General features: G+C 43.2%; 1 protein-coding gene across 3 annotated transcripts in view; it reads left to right on the forward strand.

The window, feature by feature from the left end:
• The window catches only part of sez6l2 (seizure related 6 homolog (mouse)-like 2), a 75,665-nt gene that overhangs the window by 16,371 nt on the left and 40,025 nt on the right, over positions 1-19,269 (forward strand). For all 3 annotated transcript variants that reach the window (XM_059012385.1, XM_059012386.1, XM_059012387.1), the window contains exons 7-12: positions 8,686-8,857; positions 9,639-9,802; positions 10,339-10,533; positions 12,086-12,224; positions 14,630-14,826; positions 15,545-15,739. In XM_059012385.1, coding sequence (XP_058868368.1) covers positions 8,686-8,857; positions 9,639-9,802; positions 10,339-10,533; positions 12,086-12,224; positions 14,630-14,826; positions 15,545-15,739 — 1,062 coding nt within the window. The remainder of the gene's footprint in view (positions 1-8,685; positions 8,858-9,638; positions 9,803-10,338; positions 10,534-12,085; positions 12,225-14,629; positions 14,827-15,544; positions 15,740-19,269) is intronic.

Here is a 19,269-nt window from a genome sequence, read left to right on the forward strand (position 1 = left end):
ACAGGCACTGGAAATGTTCTGTCCAGATTGGACTATTCTGGATTGCTAGGGGGCTTTTCTGTTTGTTGGTGTTCAGTTTGTTCCAGGTTTGCCAGAATTAGTTGTTTTCTATGGCCTCTTCGACCTAGTCCAATTTGCGTTGCATGTAGCTGTCCTGTTTGTGTCTGAGGGTGGCTTTGTACTCTCAGTGTCTGATGATACGAGTCCTGCAGGGCTGCCCTGAGAGACTCTCTGTGTTTTAATTTGGCCAGCTTCCTCACACTGTGTCGTAATTTTACACAGTCGCTGTCAAACCATCTGTTTTTGTTTTTCTTTTAATTTTTCTTCTGCTTTTTTGATGTTTTTTTGTTTAATGTTTTTTCTGTTTAAATCAGTAATTGCAAGATTTGTATCATTGTGGGTCTGATTGTAGTTTCTGTTCAGGAAAGTATGAATCATGTCTTTTATGTCTGGGGTGTTCAAGGATTGTTGATATTGTTCTGCTGTCCTGATTCCTGCTGTACTGTGGAGGGGGTGAGTGGAGGTTTGCAGAGAGATTGTTGATATTGTTCTGCTGTCCTGATTCCTGCTGTACTGTGGAGGGGGTGAGTGGAGGTTTGCAGAGGGAATGTTGATATTGTTCTGCTGTCCTGATTCCTGCTGTACTGTGGAGGGGGGAGTGGAGGTTTGCAGAGGGATTGTTGATATTGTTCTGCTGTCCTGATTCCTGCTGTACTGTGGAGGGGGTGAGTGGAGGTTTGCAGAGGGCTTGTTGGCATTGTTCTGCTGTCCTGATTCCTGCTGTACTGTGGAGGGGGGGAGTGGAGGTTTGCAGAGGGATTGTTGATATTGTTCTGCTGTCCTGATTCCTGCTGTACTGTGGAGGGGGTGAGTGGAGGTTTGCAGAGGGCTTGTTGATATTGTTCTGCTGTCCTGATTCCTGCTGTACTGTGGAGGGGGTGAGTGGAGGTTTGCAGAGGGCTTGTTGATATTGTTCTGCTGTCCTGATTCCTGCTGTACTGTGGAGGGGGGGAGTGGAGGTTTGCAGAGGGATTGTTGATATTGTTCTGCTGTCCTGATTCCTGCTGTACTGTGGAGGGGGTGAGTGGAGGTTTGCAGAGGGATTGTTGATATTGTTCTGCTGTCCTGATTCCTGCTGTACTGTGGAGGGGGTGAGTGGAGGTTTGCAGAGGGATTGTTGATATTGTTCTGCTGTCCTGATTCCTGCTGTACTGTGGAGGGGGGGAGTGGAGGTTTGCAGAGGGATTGTTGATATTGTTCTGCTGTCCTGATTCCTGCTGTACTGTGGAGGGGGTGAGTGGGGGTTTGCAGAGGGATTGTTGATATTGTTCTGCTGTCCTGATTCCTGCTGTACTGTGGAGGGGTGAGTGGAGGTTTGCAGAGGGATTGTTGATATTGTTCTGCTGTCCTGATTCCTGCTGTACTGTGGAGGGGGGGAGTGGAGGTTTGCAGAGGGATTGTTGATATTGTTCTGCTGTCCTGATTCCTGCTGTACTGTGGAGGGGTGAGTGGAGGTTTGCAGAGGGCTTGTTGATATTGGTTTATTTAGATTTCCTGAAACCTTTTGACAAAGTCCTGCATAAAAGATTAATCCTCAAATTGAACGCAGTAGGGATTCAAGGAAATGCATGCACATGGATAAGGGAGTTGTTAACAGGTAGAAAACAGAAAAGTACTGATTAGAGGAGAAACCTCAAAATGGAGCGAGGTAACCAGTGGTGTACCACAGGGATCAATATTAGGTCCTCTGCTATTCCTAATCTACATTAATGATTTAGATTCTGGTATAGTAAGCAAATTTGTTAAAAAATGCAGACAACACAAAAATAGGAGGAGCGGCAAACACTGTTGCAGCAGCAAAGGTCATTCAAAATGATCTAGACAGCATTCAGAATTGGGCAGTGTGACAGGGTGGCTGGGCGGTGACGTCAAGCCAGAAGCAGGAAGGTAAACATTGACACCAAGCAGTATTGCAGTTAAAGGCGCTTGCGCTGTTTTATTTTTAATTAACAAAAATAAATGAAAGGTTTAAACAAAAAGACACTTGCTCACAGAGCGAAAATAAATATTTAAACAAAGCAAGTCTTGAACACAAACAAAACACAGGTCAAGTTTTGTTTTCTCGCTCGCTCGCTCCTTGCTCTCTAGTTCCTCCTCTCAAACACCCTCCCCGAGGGTAGAGAACTGCAGGCTTATATACAGGTGACGATCTCCCGATTAGCAACAAATTAATCACTTAATTAACTCGGGAGATGGCCACCTTCTGCACAAGGTTTTTAATTTATTCCTGGCAGAGGACGAGCACCAATCTCACCTCTGCCAGAACATGTTTACAAATAAACAAAACAATAAAATAAGAACATAAGAACATAAGAAAGTTTACATATGAGAGGAGGCCATTCAGCCCATCTTGCTCGTTTGGTTGTTAGTAGCTTATTGATCCCAGAATCTCATCAAGCAGCTTCTTGAAGGATCCCAGGCTGTCAGCTTCAACAACATTACTGGGGAGCTGGTTCCAGACCCTCGCAATTCTCTGTGTAAAAAAGTGCCTCCTATTTTCTGTTCTGAATGCCCCTTTATCTAATCTCCATTTGTGACCCCTGGTCCTTATTTCTTTTTTCAGCTCGAAAAAGTCCCCTGGGTCGACATTGTCTATACCTTTTAGGATTTTGAATGCTCGAATCAGATCACCGCGTAGTCTTCTTTGTTCAAGACTGAATAGATTCAATTATTTTAGCCTGTCTGCATACGACATGCCTTTTAAACCCAGGATAATTCTGGTTGCTATTCTTTGCACTCTTTCTAGAGCAGCAATATCCTTTTTGTAACGAGGTGACCAGAACTGAACACAATATTCTAGGTGAGGTCTTACTAATGCATTGTAGAGTTTTAACATTACTTTCCTTGATTTAAATTCAACACTTCTCACAATATATCCGAGCATCTTGTTGGCCTTTTTTATAGCTTCCCCACATTGTCTAGATGAAGACATTTCAACATAAACTCCTAGGTCTTTTTCATAGATTCCTTCTTCAATTTCAGTATCTCCCATATGATATTTATAATGTACATTTTTATTGCCTGTATGCAATACTTGACACTTTTCTCTATTAAATGTCATTTGCCATGTGTCTGCCCAGTTCTGAATGCTGTCTAGATCATTTTGAATGACCTTTGCTGCTTCAACAGTGTCTGCCACTCCTACTATTTTTGTGTCATCTGCAAATTTAACAGGTTTGCTTACTATACCAGAATCTAAATCATTAATGTAGATTAGGAATAGCAGAGGACCTAATACTGATCCCTGTGGTACACCACTGGTTACATCGCTCCATTTTGAGGTTTCTCCTCTAATTAGTACTTTCTGTTTACTACATGTTAACCACTCCCTAATCCATGTGCATGCATTTCCCTGAATCCCTACTGCGTTCAGTTTGAGAATTAATATTTTATGCAGCACTTTGTCAAAAGCTTTCTGGAAATCTAAATAAACCATGTCGTATGCTTTGCAGTTATCCATTGTCGATGTTGCATCCTGAAAAAAATCAAGCAGGTTATTTAGACACGATCTCCCTTTCCTAAACCATGCTGACTGTCTCCCAGGATACTATTACCATATAGGTAATTTTCCATTTTGGATCTTACTATAGTTTCCATAAGTTTACATATAATAGAAGTCAGGCTTATTGGTCTGTAGTTACCTGGTTCGGTTTTGTCTCCCTTTTTGTGGATTGGTATTACATTTGCAATTCTCCAGTCTGTCAGCCTGTTTTAGCACGCTAGGACCTGAGGCCGGACGATCCCAGGAGGAGTGGACCTCCTCCATGAAGTCTGGGAAGGTCGAGAATTGCTGAAACTGAGCTAGACAACAGGGGAGCACTGGCTTCCGAGGCTACCTCAAAGCCAGGTTTTTTCCTCAGCAGGAGGTTCGAGCTCCCCCCCTACCTGCATGTCAGAGGAGAAGGAGGCCCCATCCCCAAAGGCCGCTATAGAAAGCATGTCCTCTTGAACCAGTTGGGGTGCCTCATCCCATCCACCATGGTCTCCCCTGGGGGAGGGGGGGTATGGCAATTGGGGCTGCAACAGAGTTGAGACTGCGGTCGGGGCTGCAGGTGCCTGTTTGGCCAAGAGCTCCAGGACCTGGGTCATCTGGGCTTTGAGGTCCATAATGTCCCTCGTCTGCTTGGAACACTTCACCCTTCGCTCACCATCTCCGCAGACGAGACTACGGGACGCCTGCGCATTGGGGATGTCCAGCCGGGGGTCCTGGGACAGGTCATGGAGGAGGGGCTCTGGGGCTCCAAGAGCAGCCGACAGTCCGGCCACCAAGGACGCGGAACTCGCCTTCATGTCCCTCTCCAACATATTTTGGATGTTTCACCCGGGGCTGAAAAGCCGCACAAATGCTGCAGGCCACCTCCCTCTTGAGGGCCAAGGTGGCATGTTTGATGGCCAAGCACCGCGCACAGAGGGTTTGTTTATCCTCCTGCGGGATATTTGCATTGCAGGCCGGTCAGGGGTGGAAACCCGAGTTGTCTGACATAGGTCTGGTGTTCTGCATCAGCTGTGTACCGAACACCTCTTGCACTGCGCTCAAGCACTGATTAATAGTGCGACAGCGTGCGCTCACCTATTAGCGCACTGTATGCCCGTGCACTGGTGTAGCAGTGGCACCGAGTACCGTGCAGCACCATGTGCTCTTGCACTAGCTCCATAGCAGTGGCCAAGCACCGTTAGCACCATGTGCACCGTGTACCAAGCACTGTGAGCACAGAGTACAGTGCACTGTGTGCACCGTGCGTTGGTGCATTAACGCTGTAGCAGTGGGCACCAAGCTCCATGTGCACCACACGCACTGAGAGCATTATGTGGCACTGTGTCTGTGCACTGACGCGGTAGTGCTGGGCACCGTGTGCCGTATGCAATGAGCACCTTGCGCACAGAGATACCAAAGTACCAAGGGCTATGTGTGCGCCACGGTTCCGAAGCACATGGGGGGCAGCTACGCAATTGTGCCTACCCAAACCATTTAGGTCTAGACTTTGACTAGACCATTCTAAAATGCAGAATTTCTTCTTCTGCAGCCATTCTTTTGTAGATCTGCTTGCATGTTTAGGATTATTGTCTTGCTGCATGACCCACTTTCGGTTCAGTTTCAGCTCACGGACGGATGGCCTGACATTCTCCTCTAGAATCTTCTGATACAATGCAGAATTCCTGGTTGTGTCAATGATGGCAAGCCGTCCAGGTCCTGAGGCAGCAAAGCAGCACCAAACCATCACACTCCCACCACCATGCTTGATGGTTGGGATGAGTTCTTCTGTTCGAACGCAGTGTTTGGTTTTCGCCAAACATAACGTTTCTCATTGAGGCCAAAAAGTTCTACCTTTGACTCGTCTGTTCAGAGAACATTGTTCCAGAAGTTATGTGGATCATCTATGTGCTCTTTGGTGAACTTCAGACGGGCAGCAATGTTCTTTTTAGAGAGCAGTGGTTTCCTCCTGGCTATCCTTCCATGAACACCATTCTTGTTCAGTCTTTTTCTGATAGTTGAGTCATGAACACTCACATTTGCCAAGGCGAGAGTGGCCTGCAGATCCTTGGATGTTACTCTGGGGTTCATTGTGACTTCCTTAATGATTTTCTGGTTTGTTCTTGGAGAGATTTTGGTAGGACGACCGCTCCTGGGTAGAGTGACTGTGGTCTTGAACTTTCTCCATTTTGTAGACTATCTGGCTGACAGTGGAGTGGTGGAGCCCCAAATCCTTAGAAATGGTTTTGTAACCCTTTCTAGACTGATGAGCATCAATAACTGTTTTTCTGAGGTCCTCAGAGATTTCTTTTGATAATTATCATTGGGGTTCACAAACTTTTTCTCTGCACTATATATTGCACTCTAAAGGTTTAAAAGTATTTTTCTATATATACAGTGTTACGCTGTATATAACGTCACTCTGACAGCGGTATTGAAGCGTCATATGCAAGTATATTAAATGTAAAACCGATTCAAACAAGTGTAGCACTGTGTGTTTATTATTTGTATGCACATACAGTTCATTGCTTTCACATTTTATTTAAACGTTAAAAAAAGAAAAAACTATAAACTGAATACAGTACTGAAAACAAGATTCAACACTATTCTCAAAACAGCAGGCTGTATTCCATGAGTGCGGTCGGTCCTACAGTTTTATGCTTATTCATTTGTGTGGATATTTCCCCAAAAACAACAACAAACGTAGTTTATGACATTTGAAATTAAATAACTGATAATACAGTATCAAGTCTTTCTTAATAGCTTGTCTAACTACAGTTCCACCTGTAATTTGTAACTTACGTTTCTTATCAATAAATTCACATGTACTATTTTAATCTGTATGTAGTCTACTATTTTAACGTTGTATGTAGTCTTATCTCTACATACAACGTAAAATGTTTTTTACTGAATTAAAAAAAAAATGGTGTTGTTCACAATTGAAGATAATATAACATGGCTAAGCAAAGACTGCATGCAGCTACCAACAATGATTAAACAGGAAACCCAGGACCCAGCATGAGCAGATAACTAAGAACTTCAACTTGAAGCACATGTGGAAGTGACTGTGGAAGTGACTGTCAGCACATACTAGCATAGAACAAAAAAAATCATATCCCTTCATTGAGAGACATGCGTTTGGTTCACTGCTACTGAAGTTAATGCTGAGACTGGTGACACTGATGCTTCAACTGGAACTGATAAGACTGGTGCTGACACTGCTGGGACTGGTGCTGACACTGGTTGGACTAGTAAGACTGGTGCTGACACTGCTGGGACTGGTAACACCGGTGCTGCTACTGCTGGGACTGGTAACACTGGTGCTGCTACTGTTGGGACTGGTGCTGACACTGCTGGACTGGTAAGACTGGTGCTGACACTGCTGGACTGGTAAGACTGGTGCGACACTGCTGGACTGGTAAGACTGGTGCTGACACTGCTGGACTGGTAAGACTGGTGCTGACACTGCTGGACTGGTAAGACTGGTGCTGACACTGCTGGACTGGTAAGACTGGTGCTGACACTGCTGGACTGGTAAGACTGGTGCTGACACTGCTGGACTGGTAAGACTGGTGCTGACACTGCTGGGACTGGTAAGATTTTTTTATCTAACGAAAACATTAGGAAAATAACTTTTTTTTTTTAAACTGCTGTTGCCAAACAGTGAATTTATAAATAGAATTACCTCCAATTCTTCTAGGCAATGGCATCAAATACATACATGAAAAGTACTAAAAACGAACAGCTATGAATCGTTATATCGGGGGAGGGGGAAGGCGTTGACATTGCGCAAGAAAAACACCGACTTATGAAAATGTATACATTGCACAGGACTGTCAGCAGAATAACAATATTAATATAAGAAACGTTCGTACCGAGAGCTGGCTTCTTCTGAAAGAAATGCGTTACAGATTGGTTTCTTCGGTTCATCTTCGAAGTATGTACAGCACTGAACCATCCACTAAATAATATACGGGACTACCCGCTGTTCCCGGGACTGGTTGCACCAACGAGAACAATAAATGGGATCGGATCTGAATTCACTGGAGTTGGATCATAAACAGATGTCGGATCCAATTCTGGAGCTACACGCGGCGTAACTAGGGAAACTGACCAATGAGAACGAGAACCCCAGCTGTCAAATATATATATATATATATATATATATATATATATATATATATATATATATATATATATATATATATATATAAATATATATATATATATATATATATACACTCTAAGATCACAATAATGTTACGAAGAAATAATAATAAGAAGAAAACATGTCGATTATATGCCAGTCTTAAAAATATGTGTGGGCACATTATTTAAAAAAATAAATAAATCTTTAGATATATTTATGTACATATACTTTTGCCCATACTGTAACAGTTAAACCCCTGCTGTTTTTATGTGTTTATTGTTAATTAATACAGTATTGTACACTTATGTAGAAATATGGAAATTAACTTACCTTATGTTGTTTTCAGGCTTCTTGTTAACGACAGAAATGTAGGACAGTATCCCACTACGCTTTCTATCAGACATTATTGTCAGTGGTGTAGTGGGAAATGAAAGTTTGGTGGAGTTGAGCAGATAGATTGAACAAACAAATGAACAAATAAACATGAACAGATTGATTGTTATTGCCCACCCACCGTTATTGTTTTTTCCAATGAGCACGCAGAGAGGTTGAGTCACCGAACACACTCAGACTGTGCGAGTTTGGTCTCTCAACGTCCAGATGAGTTGACGGCAATATTCTTTGATATATTTTCACGTGTGTGTGGTCAAATTCGAACATAGTTTGCTGGAAACGATTTCTAAATATTTTCTATTTTATGTGTGTGTGTGTGTTGGTGTGTGTGTGTGTGTGTGTGTGTGTGTGTGTGTGTGTCTGTCTGTGTGTCTGTGTGTGTACCCTGCCTGCTCTGTATTATTTCTTTCTTTACTGTCTCATATACCTTTTGTTTACCTCTCCTTTTGCTGTCATCTCACCCTCGTTTCTCTCTCTCATCTCTTCCTCCTTTCTCTCATTTACCCCTTTTCCTCTCTCTCCCTCGTTCCTCTCTCTTATCTCTCCCTCCTCTCTCTGCCTCGTTCCTCTCTCTCATCTCTCCCTCCTCTCTGTCTTGTTCCTCTCTCAGCTGTCTCCTGTGGGGGGGTGATTCAGAACGCCACTCTGGGGCGCATCCTCTCTCCCGCCCCCGTCGGTAACTATAGCAACAACCTGAGCTGCCATTGGCTGGTGGAGGCGTCAGAGGGACGAAGACTCCACCTGCACTTCGAGAGAGTGGCGCTCGATGAGGACAGCGACAGGTGAGAGCGGAGACACTCCCACACTGCGACACTCCCACACTGCGACACTCCCATACTGCGACACTCCTATACTACCACACTCCCACACTGCGACACTCCCACACTCCCACACTCCCACACTGCGACACTCCCACACTCCCACACTGCGACACTCCCACACTCCCACACTCCCACACTGTAACACTGCGACACTCCCACACTGCGACACTCCCACACTCCCACACTGTAACACTGCGACACTCCCACACTGCGACACTCCCACACTCCCACACTGTAACACTGCGACACTCCCACACTGCAACACTCCCACACTGTAACACTGCGACACTCCCACACTGTAACACTCCCACACTGTCACACTGCGACACTCCCAAACTGTCACACTGCGACACTCCCATACTGCGACACTCCCACACTGTAACACTCCCATACTCCCACACTGCAACACTCCCACACTGTCACACTGCGACACTCCCAAACTGTCACACTGCGACACTGCCACACTGCGACACTCCCATACTGCGACACTCCCACACTGTCACACTCCCATACTGCGACACTCCCACAGTGTGACACTCCCACACTAACATAGTCATCTATTCTCTCTGTGCTGTTTATATTCCAACGTGGCAGTTCTCTTTTTGGATTACTCTTGCCCTTGTTATTCTTGTTAATTATCCGAGTTGGGAATTCTCTCCGGTTTATATTCCAAGTGCTGTTGTGATTCCCAGTCGATATTCCGAGCTATCCTGATATTCCCGGTTTATATTCTGATTTCCAGGCTTGTTGTCCGTGCCGGGAACTCCCCCCTGGCACCCCTGCAGTTCGACTCGGATCTGGACGATATTCCGGAGCGAGGGATCGTGAGTGATGGGCCGGCTCTCTACATCGAGCTGCTCTCCGAGAACTCGGGGATCCCCATGCTGCTGGCGCTCAGATACGAGGGTAACCCCAAAAACACACGACCCCAAACACAGTGGGCCTGTCTGTGTGTCTGGGTCTGTCTGTCAGCGTGTGTGTCTGTCTGTCTGTCTCTCTCTCTTTCTGCCTGTGTGTCTAGCTGTGTATATGTGTGTGTGTGTGTGTGTCAGCACTGACAGCATTAATACTGCCGACTGCGCCAAATTACAGCTGCAACTCTCATAAAACTGGGAGAATACACCTGTCTGTCTGTCTGTCTGTCTGTCTGTCTGTCTGTCTGTCTGTCTGTGTGTGTGTGTGTGTGTTTGTGTCTGTATGTGTGTGTCTGTCTATGTGTCAGTGTCTCTGTCTTTCTCTCGCTCTCTCAAGTTCAAGTTCAAATGCTTTATTGGCATGTCAAGCAGAACAAGTATTGCCAAATTTCCAACACAATACACAAACATACATTAGAACAGATACAGCACGGTTATATGGAGCTCATCTTACAGTGGGACTCTGGCTCTATGGCAGGATTATGCCATAACCCTAACCCTAACTCTCTCTTTTTTTCTCTCTCTCAGTGTTTGATGCTGATCATTGTTACGAGCCCTTCCTCGCTCACGGTAACTTCACGACCTCCGACCTCTCCTACAGTTTGGGGTCGGTGGTGGAGTTTGGCTGTGTTTCAGGGTACGTGATGGAGCAGGGGTCCGGGGTCATCGAGTGCGTCGACCCTTCTGACCCCCACTGGAATGAGAGCGAGCCAGTGTGCAAAGGTAACCCGCCAAACGATCATCAATCATCATCAATCGTCATCAAAACAACAGCAACCATGACAGAGCCACAAAACCAGACCAGTAGTCAATTCCAAGTTCAATTACAATCATGGCTGTCAACTCACAGGTTTTCACAATTTTGAGAGTCTCACGGCCGTGCAATATGGATTCTCACGTTTGTGCATAAGTGTGTTATTGTTTGCGAGGCTGCAAAACCCTTTATACATGATACTGCGGTAAATCCAATACAACTGTCCAAGCGGATTATTTCATTTGGGGGGGGGGGGTCACCATGAAGAGGTGTACACTACCATTCTATATTCCTGTAGCTGCTACACAAACACCCCCCTTACTCCAAAGATAGAATTGCCTTGTTGTCTCAAACTGACGGTTTGTCTGCACGAGCTTTCTGTTTCTGTACACAACAAACTCGGGCAGAGTCGAAGCAGAGGCGGTCAGACTGTCACTGTCTCGTTCACTCAGAAATTACCACAGAAATAAAAGAGAAATGGACATCAATGAGAATTTAATTATTAAAGTCGAAAAATATAATGTTCTTTATGATGCCAGTGTCAGTGGTTATAAAGATAATAAAAAGAAAGACGCCATATGGTAAGAAATAGCAGAACAATTGGAAATTGATGGCATGTCATCTCTCTTTATTTCACCTTAATTTTAGTCAAGCGCCATACACTGGTTTCGTATTTTTGTAAAATGACGCTTCTCTGTTTTAATAACGTTGACCAATAATAATAATCACATTCACACAATAACTGAAGATTTTATTAAAACTGAAAATCAATAAAAAAGTATATTAAACTAATTTTCTCAGTATTTACAAATAAATATGTGTAGATGTATTATCTTTGAATAATTTTACATGTTAAACCAGATCACATATATACATTCACTGTTAAATCTCATTTTTTAGTGTGTGTGGTGTACCCAGACTATTTCTTTGTTTTATTTATTTGATGTCGTCTCCACAAAAGGAGTAAAAGCAGACAGTATTTTCTTTTCATGACTAGCTACAGTTGGGTTTTGTATTCGTGTCGTTTGTGTCAATTATGCAGCTGTGTGGAGTAGTGGTCAGGGCTCTGGACTCTTGACCGGAGGGTCGTGGGTTCAATCCCAGGTGGGGGACACTGCTGCTGTACCCTTGAGCAATGTACTTTACCTAGATTGCTCCAGTAAAAACCCAACTGTATAAATGGGGAATTGTATGTAAAAAAATAATGTGATATCTGTATAATGTGTATAATTTGATATCTTGTAACAATTGTAAGTCGCTCTGGATAAGGGTGTCTGCTAAGAAATAAATAATAATAATAATAATAATAATAATAATAATAATAATAATAATAATAATAATAATAATAATAATAATTAGAATTAGCAGGTTCAATCAGAATGTTGTTGCAGTGTTTCCTGTTTATACTGCTAAACTGTTTCTAGAAGTAGCATCATAGCAAACACTCACATTACCAGTCTGTCTGTCTCTTTCTCTGTCTCTCCCTCTGTGTCTCCCTGTCTGTCTGTCTCCTCTAATCAGCACTGTGCGGGGGAGAGCTGTCAGAATCCTCTGGGACGGTGCTGTCTCCTGATTGGCCGCAGACCTATGGGCGGGGCAAGGACTGTGTGTGGGGGATCCATGTTCAAGAGGACAAGAGAGTGCAGCTAGATATCGAGATGTGAGTGAGAGAGTCAAAATACGGAGTGAGAGTCAAAATACAGAGCGAGAGAGTCAAACTACAGAACGAGAGAGTCAAAATACAGAGTGAGAGAGTCAAAATACAAAGAGAGTCAAAATACAGAGTGAGAATCAAAATACAGAGAGACAAAATACAGAGAGTCAAAATACAGAGAGTCAAAATACAGAGTGAGAGAGTCAAAATACAGAGAGAGTCAAAATACAGAGAGAGTCAAAATACAGAGTGAGAGAGTCAAAATACAAAGAGAGTCAAAATACAGAGTCAAAATACAGAGCGAGAGAGTCAAAATACAGAGAGTCAAAATACAGAGTGAGAGAGTCAAAATACAGAGAGTCAAAATACAGAGTGAGAGAGTCAAAATACAAAGAGAGTCAAAATACAGAGTGAGAGAGTCAAAATACAAAGAGAGTCAAAATACAGAGTGAGAGAGTCAAAATACAGAGAGTCAAAATACAGAGTGAGAGAGTCAAAATACAGAGAGTCAAAATACAGAGTGAGAGAGTCAAAATACAGAGAGAGTCAAAATACAGAGAGAGAGTCAAAATACAAAGAGAGTCAAAATACAGAGAGAGAGTCAAAATACAGAGAGTCAAAATACAGAGTGAGAGAGTCAAAATACAAAGAGAGTCAAAATACAGAGAGAGTCAAAATACAGAGAGTCAAAATACAGAGTGAGAGAGTCAAAATACGAAGTGAGAGTCAAAATACAGAGTGAGAATCAAAATACAGAGAGATAATGTGTGTATGTGAGCGTGTGTGTGTCAGTATGTGTGTGTGTGTCAGTGTGTGTGTGTCAGTATGGTCAGTGTGTGTGTGTGTCAGTGTGTGTGTGTCAGTGTGTGTCAGTGTGTGTGTGTCAGTATGGTTAGTGTGTGTTTGTGTCAGTGTGTGTCAGTGTGTGTGTGTCAGTGTGTGTCAGTGTGTGTGTGTCAGTATGGTTAGTGTGTGTTTGTGTCAGTGTGTGTCAGTGTGTGTGTGTGTCAGTATGGTTAGTGTGTGTTTGTGTCAGTGTGTGTCAGTGTGTGTGTGTCAGTATGGTTAGTGTGTGTGTGTGTCAGTGTGTGTCAGTGTGTGTGTGTCAGTGTGTGTCAGTGTGTGTGTGTCAGTATGGTTAGTGTGTGTTTGTGTCAGTGTGTGTCAGTGTGTGTGTGTGTCAGTATGGTTAGTGTGTGTTTGTGTCAGTGTGTGTCAGTGTGTGTGTGTCAGTATGGTTAGTGTGTGTGTGTGTCAGTGTGTGTCAGTGTGTGTGTGTCAGTGTGTGTCAGTGTGTGTGTGTCAGTATGGTTAGTGTGTGTTTGTGTCAGTGTGTGTCAGTGTGTGTGTGTGTCAGTATGGTTAGTGTGTGTTTGTGTCAGTGTGTGTCAGTGTGTGTGTGTCAGTATGGTTAGTGTGTGTTTGTGTCAGTGTGTGTGTGTGTGTGTGTGTCAGTATGGTTAGTGTGTGTTTGTGTCAGTGTGTGTCAGTGTGTGTGTGTCAGTATGGTTAGTGTGTGTTTGTGTCAGTGTGTGTCAGTGTGTGTGTGTCAGTATGGTTAGTGTGTGTGTGTGTCAGTGTGTGTCAGTGTGTGTGTGTGTCAGTATGGTCAGTGTGTGTGTGTGTCAGTGTGTGTCAGTGTGTGTGTGTCAGTATGGTTAGTGTGTGTTTGTGTCAGTGTGTGTCAGTGTGTGTGTGTCAGTATGGTTAGTGTGTGTTTGTGTCAGTGTGTGTCAGTGTGTGTGTGTGTGTGTTTGTGTCAGTGTGTGTCAGTGTGTGTGTGTCAGTATGGTTAGTGTGTGTTTGTGTCAGTGTGTGTCAGTGTGTGTGTGTCAGTATGGTTAGTGTGTGTTTGTGTCAGTGTGTGTCAGTGTGTGTGTGTCAGTATGGTTAGTGTGTGTGTGTGTCAGTGTGTGTCAGTGTGTGTGTGTCAGTGTGTGTCAGTGTGTGTGTGTCAGTATGGTTAGTGTGTGTTTGTGTCAGTGTGTGTCAGTGTGTGTGTGTCAGTATGGTTAGTGTGTGTTTGTGTCAGTGTGTGTCAGTGTGTGTGTGTCAGTATGGTTAGTGTGTGTTTGTGTCAGTGTGTGTCAGTGTGTGTGTGTGTGTTTGTGTCAGTGTGTGTCAGTGTGTGTGTGTCAGTATGGTTAGTGTGTGTTTGTGTCAGTGTGTGTCAGTGTGTGTGTGTCAGTATGGTTAGTGTGTGTTTGTGTCAGTGTGTGTCAGTGTGTGTGTGTCAGTATGGTTAGTGTGTGTTTGTGTCAGTGTGTGTCAGTGTGTGTGTGTGTCAGTATGGTTAGTGTGTGTTTGTGTCAGTGTGTGTCAGTGTGTGTGTGTCAGTATGGTTAGTGTGTGTTTGTGTCAGTGTGTGTCAGTGTGTGTACTGTACTGTATAAAGTTATTTTTCTCTCTAGTCTGAATATCCGCCGCAGTGACATTCTCACAGTATTGGATGGCGATGACCTCACCTCTCATGTGATTGGTCAATACCTCGGCTCTCACCAGCGGTTCCGCCTCCATTCCAGCGGGTCAGAGGTCACGGTGCAGTTCCAGAGCGACCCCAACGATCCCTCATTCAGCTTGAGCCAGGGGTTCATCATCCATTATCGGGGTATGCAGAGATAGAGGGGGAGAGAGAGAGAGAGAGAGAGTCTGTCTATCTAGCAATCTATCTGTCTGTCTGTCCTATGTAGAATATTTTGGTGTCTATTTGATGTGTTATTTTTGCAAACCCACGTGTGATCGAAGTTATTTGATTGAGTTGTCTTGTGCACTGCACAGCTGATGTGGTCTGTAGCTTTGTAAATGAAATATTTAAACAAAACAAAACACTTTTCAAACAAAAAGGCATAATGGCCAAAACAAACAGACAACACTTAGTGAAGAAGTATCGTGCTGGTTTAAAACCAGCACGAGTAGCAATTGTTTAGTCTCAGTTCTTACTTGTCTCGTTCCTCCTCTGAACCCCAACCTCATTCAGCCAAAGCTGCAGGTTTTTATACCTGTGACCGTATCCAGATTAGTAATACATTTATTTATTTTCCCCCAATATGAAATGTCTCCATTCCCCTCCCCTCTCTCCTCTCTCCTCTTTCCCCATTCCCCTCTCTTCTCTCCTCTCTCCCCATTCCCCTCTCCGCTCTCCTCTCTCCCCATTCCCCTCTCCCCTCTCCCCTCTCCTCTCTCCTCTCCTTTCCCCTGCTCTCCTCTCTCCCCATTCCCCTCCCCATTCCCCTCTCCCCTTTCCTCTCTCCTCTCCTCTCCTCTCCCCTCCTCTCCTCTTCTCTCCCCATTCCCCTCTCCCCTCTCCCCTCTCCTCTCTTCCTCAGAGGTTCCTCGCAATGATACCTGTCCAGATCTGCCTGTGGTTCAGTTTGGTTGGAAGACTTCCTCTCACCCCGACCTCATCAAGGGCACCGTGGTGACCTATCAGTGCGAGCCTGGCTACGACATCATCGGCTCCGACATCCTCACCTGCCAATGGGATCTCTTCTGGAGCCACTCCCCACCCACCTGCCAGAAGAGTAAGCCCCCCCCCCCCCCCCCACAGAGGTGGAGAATAACATTGAGAATGAAAATATGAATAATGATAATAATAATGTTACAAATAATAATGATAATAATAAGTATATTGATGATGATGATAACAATTATAAATATAATAATAATGACATTCATATAAATATAATATATATATATATATTTAGAGAGAGAGAGATCAACAGTGAAAACCCTCTAAGATGAACTCCTAAATTTATAAATCTTTTATTATTTTCGACGGATTAAATCATGAAATACATCACTCAAATTTTAAATGAACAATTAAACATAAAATGGTTTATTTTCTAACTTGCCACATATAAAGCACTACTTCAAAAAATGAATAAACATTTCAAAATAAACTAGTGTGTAAACAGGTAAATGTACATACAAAACTGTAAACTTTTTTTTTTAAGTCACATAAAAAAGAAAATAAGTGAATTGCCATTATGTAACGTCAATGCCCTTTCAGGGAAACGGTCTTCAAAGTAGCAGCTATAGCCCAATCCACACAGATGTGACACTTCTCAACTTTTCCTGTGCATTTACCACATGCTGCTCTTTCACACTGGGCACAGATATCAGAGGTTTTATTTTTATTGCATTCAGCTACCTGGCATTGTTTTCTCTTGCGTGTGTCGCTGGGTGCAGCACTGAATTCAGGTTGAGCAGCATTTTCCTGCTGCATTGCAGTTTTCTAATCGAAATGTTTCTGCCGAAGCTCTGTGACTAGCATCAAGATGAAATCTCTCCTACTGATATTTTTCCAGGTACATTCCTTGTACAAAACGAAGGAAGTGATGGCTGCCAGGTCCAGTACATTTTAAAATACAGCAACTGGCCACCGACGAGAACTGGCTTTCACTGAGTACTGACGTGCCATCTGGTCTAAAACGTCCACTCCATACTTTGTGTCATTGTAGAAATCCACAGTGTCCGTTTTTTTCTTGTCAACAAGATGGCAACTGACGTATGAAGGGAGCTGAGAATAATTGCATTCTTTTGCGCAGATGGTGGAAGCTCTCTTCTTGCTTTGTTCACTGTTTTTTTTCTTCAACTCTTTTGCCAATTGCAGTGAAATAAAAAAAATGGTCAGTGGTAACATTCCTCCCTTTTCCAAGTACGGGTTAGACTGAGTACCACATTGTCACCCAGTCTCTGACCAGCTGGGTGAGTTTCATCTTTGCACAGGAAGGGGGAACCATTCACCACGTGTTTGGACTCAACGTCCGCTGCCAGCCAAAACTTGTATTGTGTCAGAAACAGCTGCTCATCCACTGTAAGGTTCTCTCCCGGCTTGTAGCTGGCAGTGCTGTTTTCAATGAAGCCGTTCCAAATTTCTGATGCCAGGGCAAATTTATCTGTCTGAAGGCAGGCGCTTCTCGTTGCTCTCAAATCAAAACGATTCAGTAACATTGTCTATAAAAAAAGCAATTCCCAGTTGTGTAAACCAAAAGCTCTCTAGTACAGACTTTTGCCACCATACGCGCCATGAACATACAGGATAGCAATAAACGCTTCTAATTCCTCCAACGACATTGCCCAGGAATCATCATTTTGTATCCTATGTGCCTCTGCTACAGTACAGCGTTGAATGTGGTGTGGCATTCGCATACTGATCAATAAATGAAAAGCACTGAGAGTACGTGTACACCCATGTACTTTCCCACAATTTTTACTTCCAATAATTAAATGGTTGGTGTGTAGCTCCCGACATCTCATCTATTCAGAAACCATAATGAATGTACAGTAGTGCCTGCAATAGTAATGTTAATCTGATATAATTTAACTATTATTATTATTATTATTATTATTATTATTATTATTAATCATTATTTCTTAGCAGATGCCCTTACCCAGGGCAACTTACAGTTGCCATAAAATATACATATTTCAACTGAAACTGAAATAATTTGTGACGTACCTTTCATAAATAGGCTCCCGTGTTCAGTTTTTAAACACAGTTCCTGTCTCAATGAAAAGTTCATTACTGTTCCTTCCCTGAAAGCAAGTTCTGCTATCTGTCTGTTTCTTGCTGTTGCGTGCTCCTCCTGTGAGCTCCCTGCTGCTGTACTAGCCATCACAATGCTAGCCTAACAGCATTCTATACAGCATGCTATCAACAAAACTAAAGAATTACAATGAAGAGGACCCCGTGTGCAGGGAGTTCTGTCTCGACTGCTGCCTCTGGCATCCTGGAAGATGACAGTCTCTCCAGCATTTTTCAGGACAGTAGAAGGTCCACACATCTTGAGAATTGTTCAGCATGTTTCTGTGCCATGTAGTAAGGCATTCATGGAGCGAGTTTTCAGTTTAATGTTAAACCTTTGGACTGATGAAACGAATCGCCTGGGTGTTGAAGTGGTCAAAAGTGAGCTTTGCATGAATTCCAAACCACATGTTCACATTCGTGTATAGTTCAGAATATAGAATTGATGCAGTTTAGGAATAAAATAATCTCAATGAAGAGAGATGCACAAAACAGCTTGGAGCTTAAACATAATGTAATAAAATGATGTTATCTCTCTAGATACCTGTCTATCTTTATTATTATTATTATTATTATTATTATTATTATTATTATTATTATTATTATTATTATTATTATTATTAATAGTAGTAGTAGTATTATTATTAGAATGTGCTACTAATAAGTGTGTGTTGTAGTATATTAGTACAGTGTACTATCATACATATCTGATTCGGTCTTGTAATTCACTGTTTGAGGTGTGTGTGCGTGCAAAACTGCAGTACCCTACTTCTGCCTGCGTCCAGGAGACGCTGCAATCCCACCCTGACACCACGTGTGACAGGGTGGCTGGGCGGTGACGTCACGGCAGAAGCAGGAAGGAAGAACTCTGACACCAGGCACTACAGTTTAAAGTAAATGATGCGGCGCGCCGCCGTTTTATTTTCAAACAACAAAAATAAATCAAAGGTTTGAACAAAACAAAACTTGCTGAAAATAAAACAGGTAAACAAAACAACTCTTGAACACAAAAGTAAATAATAATACCGGTCAGGCTGGGCTGTAGCCTTCACTGTTCCTGTATCTTTTTTAGTTTCGTTTTTCTCTCCTCGCTCTCTCTCCACTCTCGCTCCTCATATACACCCCCGAGCTGGAGAGCTGCAGGCTTTTTATATCGTGGCCGAGGGGTTTAACTAGTTAGTAATTATCCTATTACCCCTCGGCCACAATCTGCACGAGTTTATTAATTATGTGTGACTGACGGCTAGATTAACACATTACCACAAGGTTTCATAAAACAAAACAAAAACACACAGCACTTCGTCGTCACTAAATAAAACAATACATAAATAAACAAATACAAAATAACACGGGCGGAGGGGACATTTACACAGCAGGGCTCTCTACCGCCCTGCTACACATATAAATACACTTTTTGATAAAGTTAATAACCCAGTAGAAATTAAGGCCAGTCTGTATAAACCACATCAGTCTTGGACGATCCAGTAATTTAATAATTAATCCCTGCATGTGTTCTCCAACCAG

The sequence above is a fragment of the Acipenser ruthenus genome, chromosome 44 (assembly GCF_902713425.1).
Source record: "Acipenser ruthenus chromosome 44, fAciRut3.2 maternal haplotype, whole genome shotgun sequence".
NCBI classification, from domain to species: Eukaryota; Metazoa; Chordata; class Actinopteri; order Acipenseriformes; family Acipenseridae; genus Acipenser; species Acipenser ruthenus.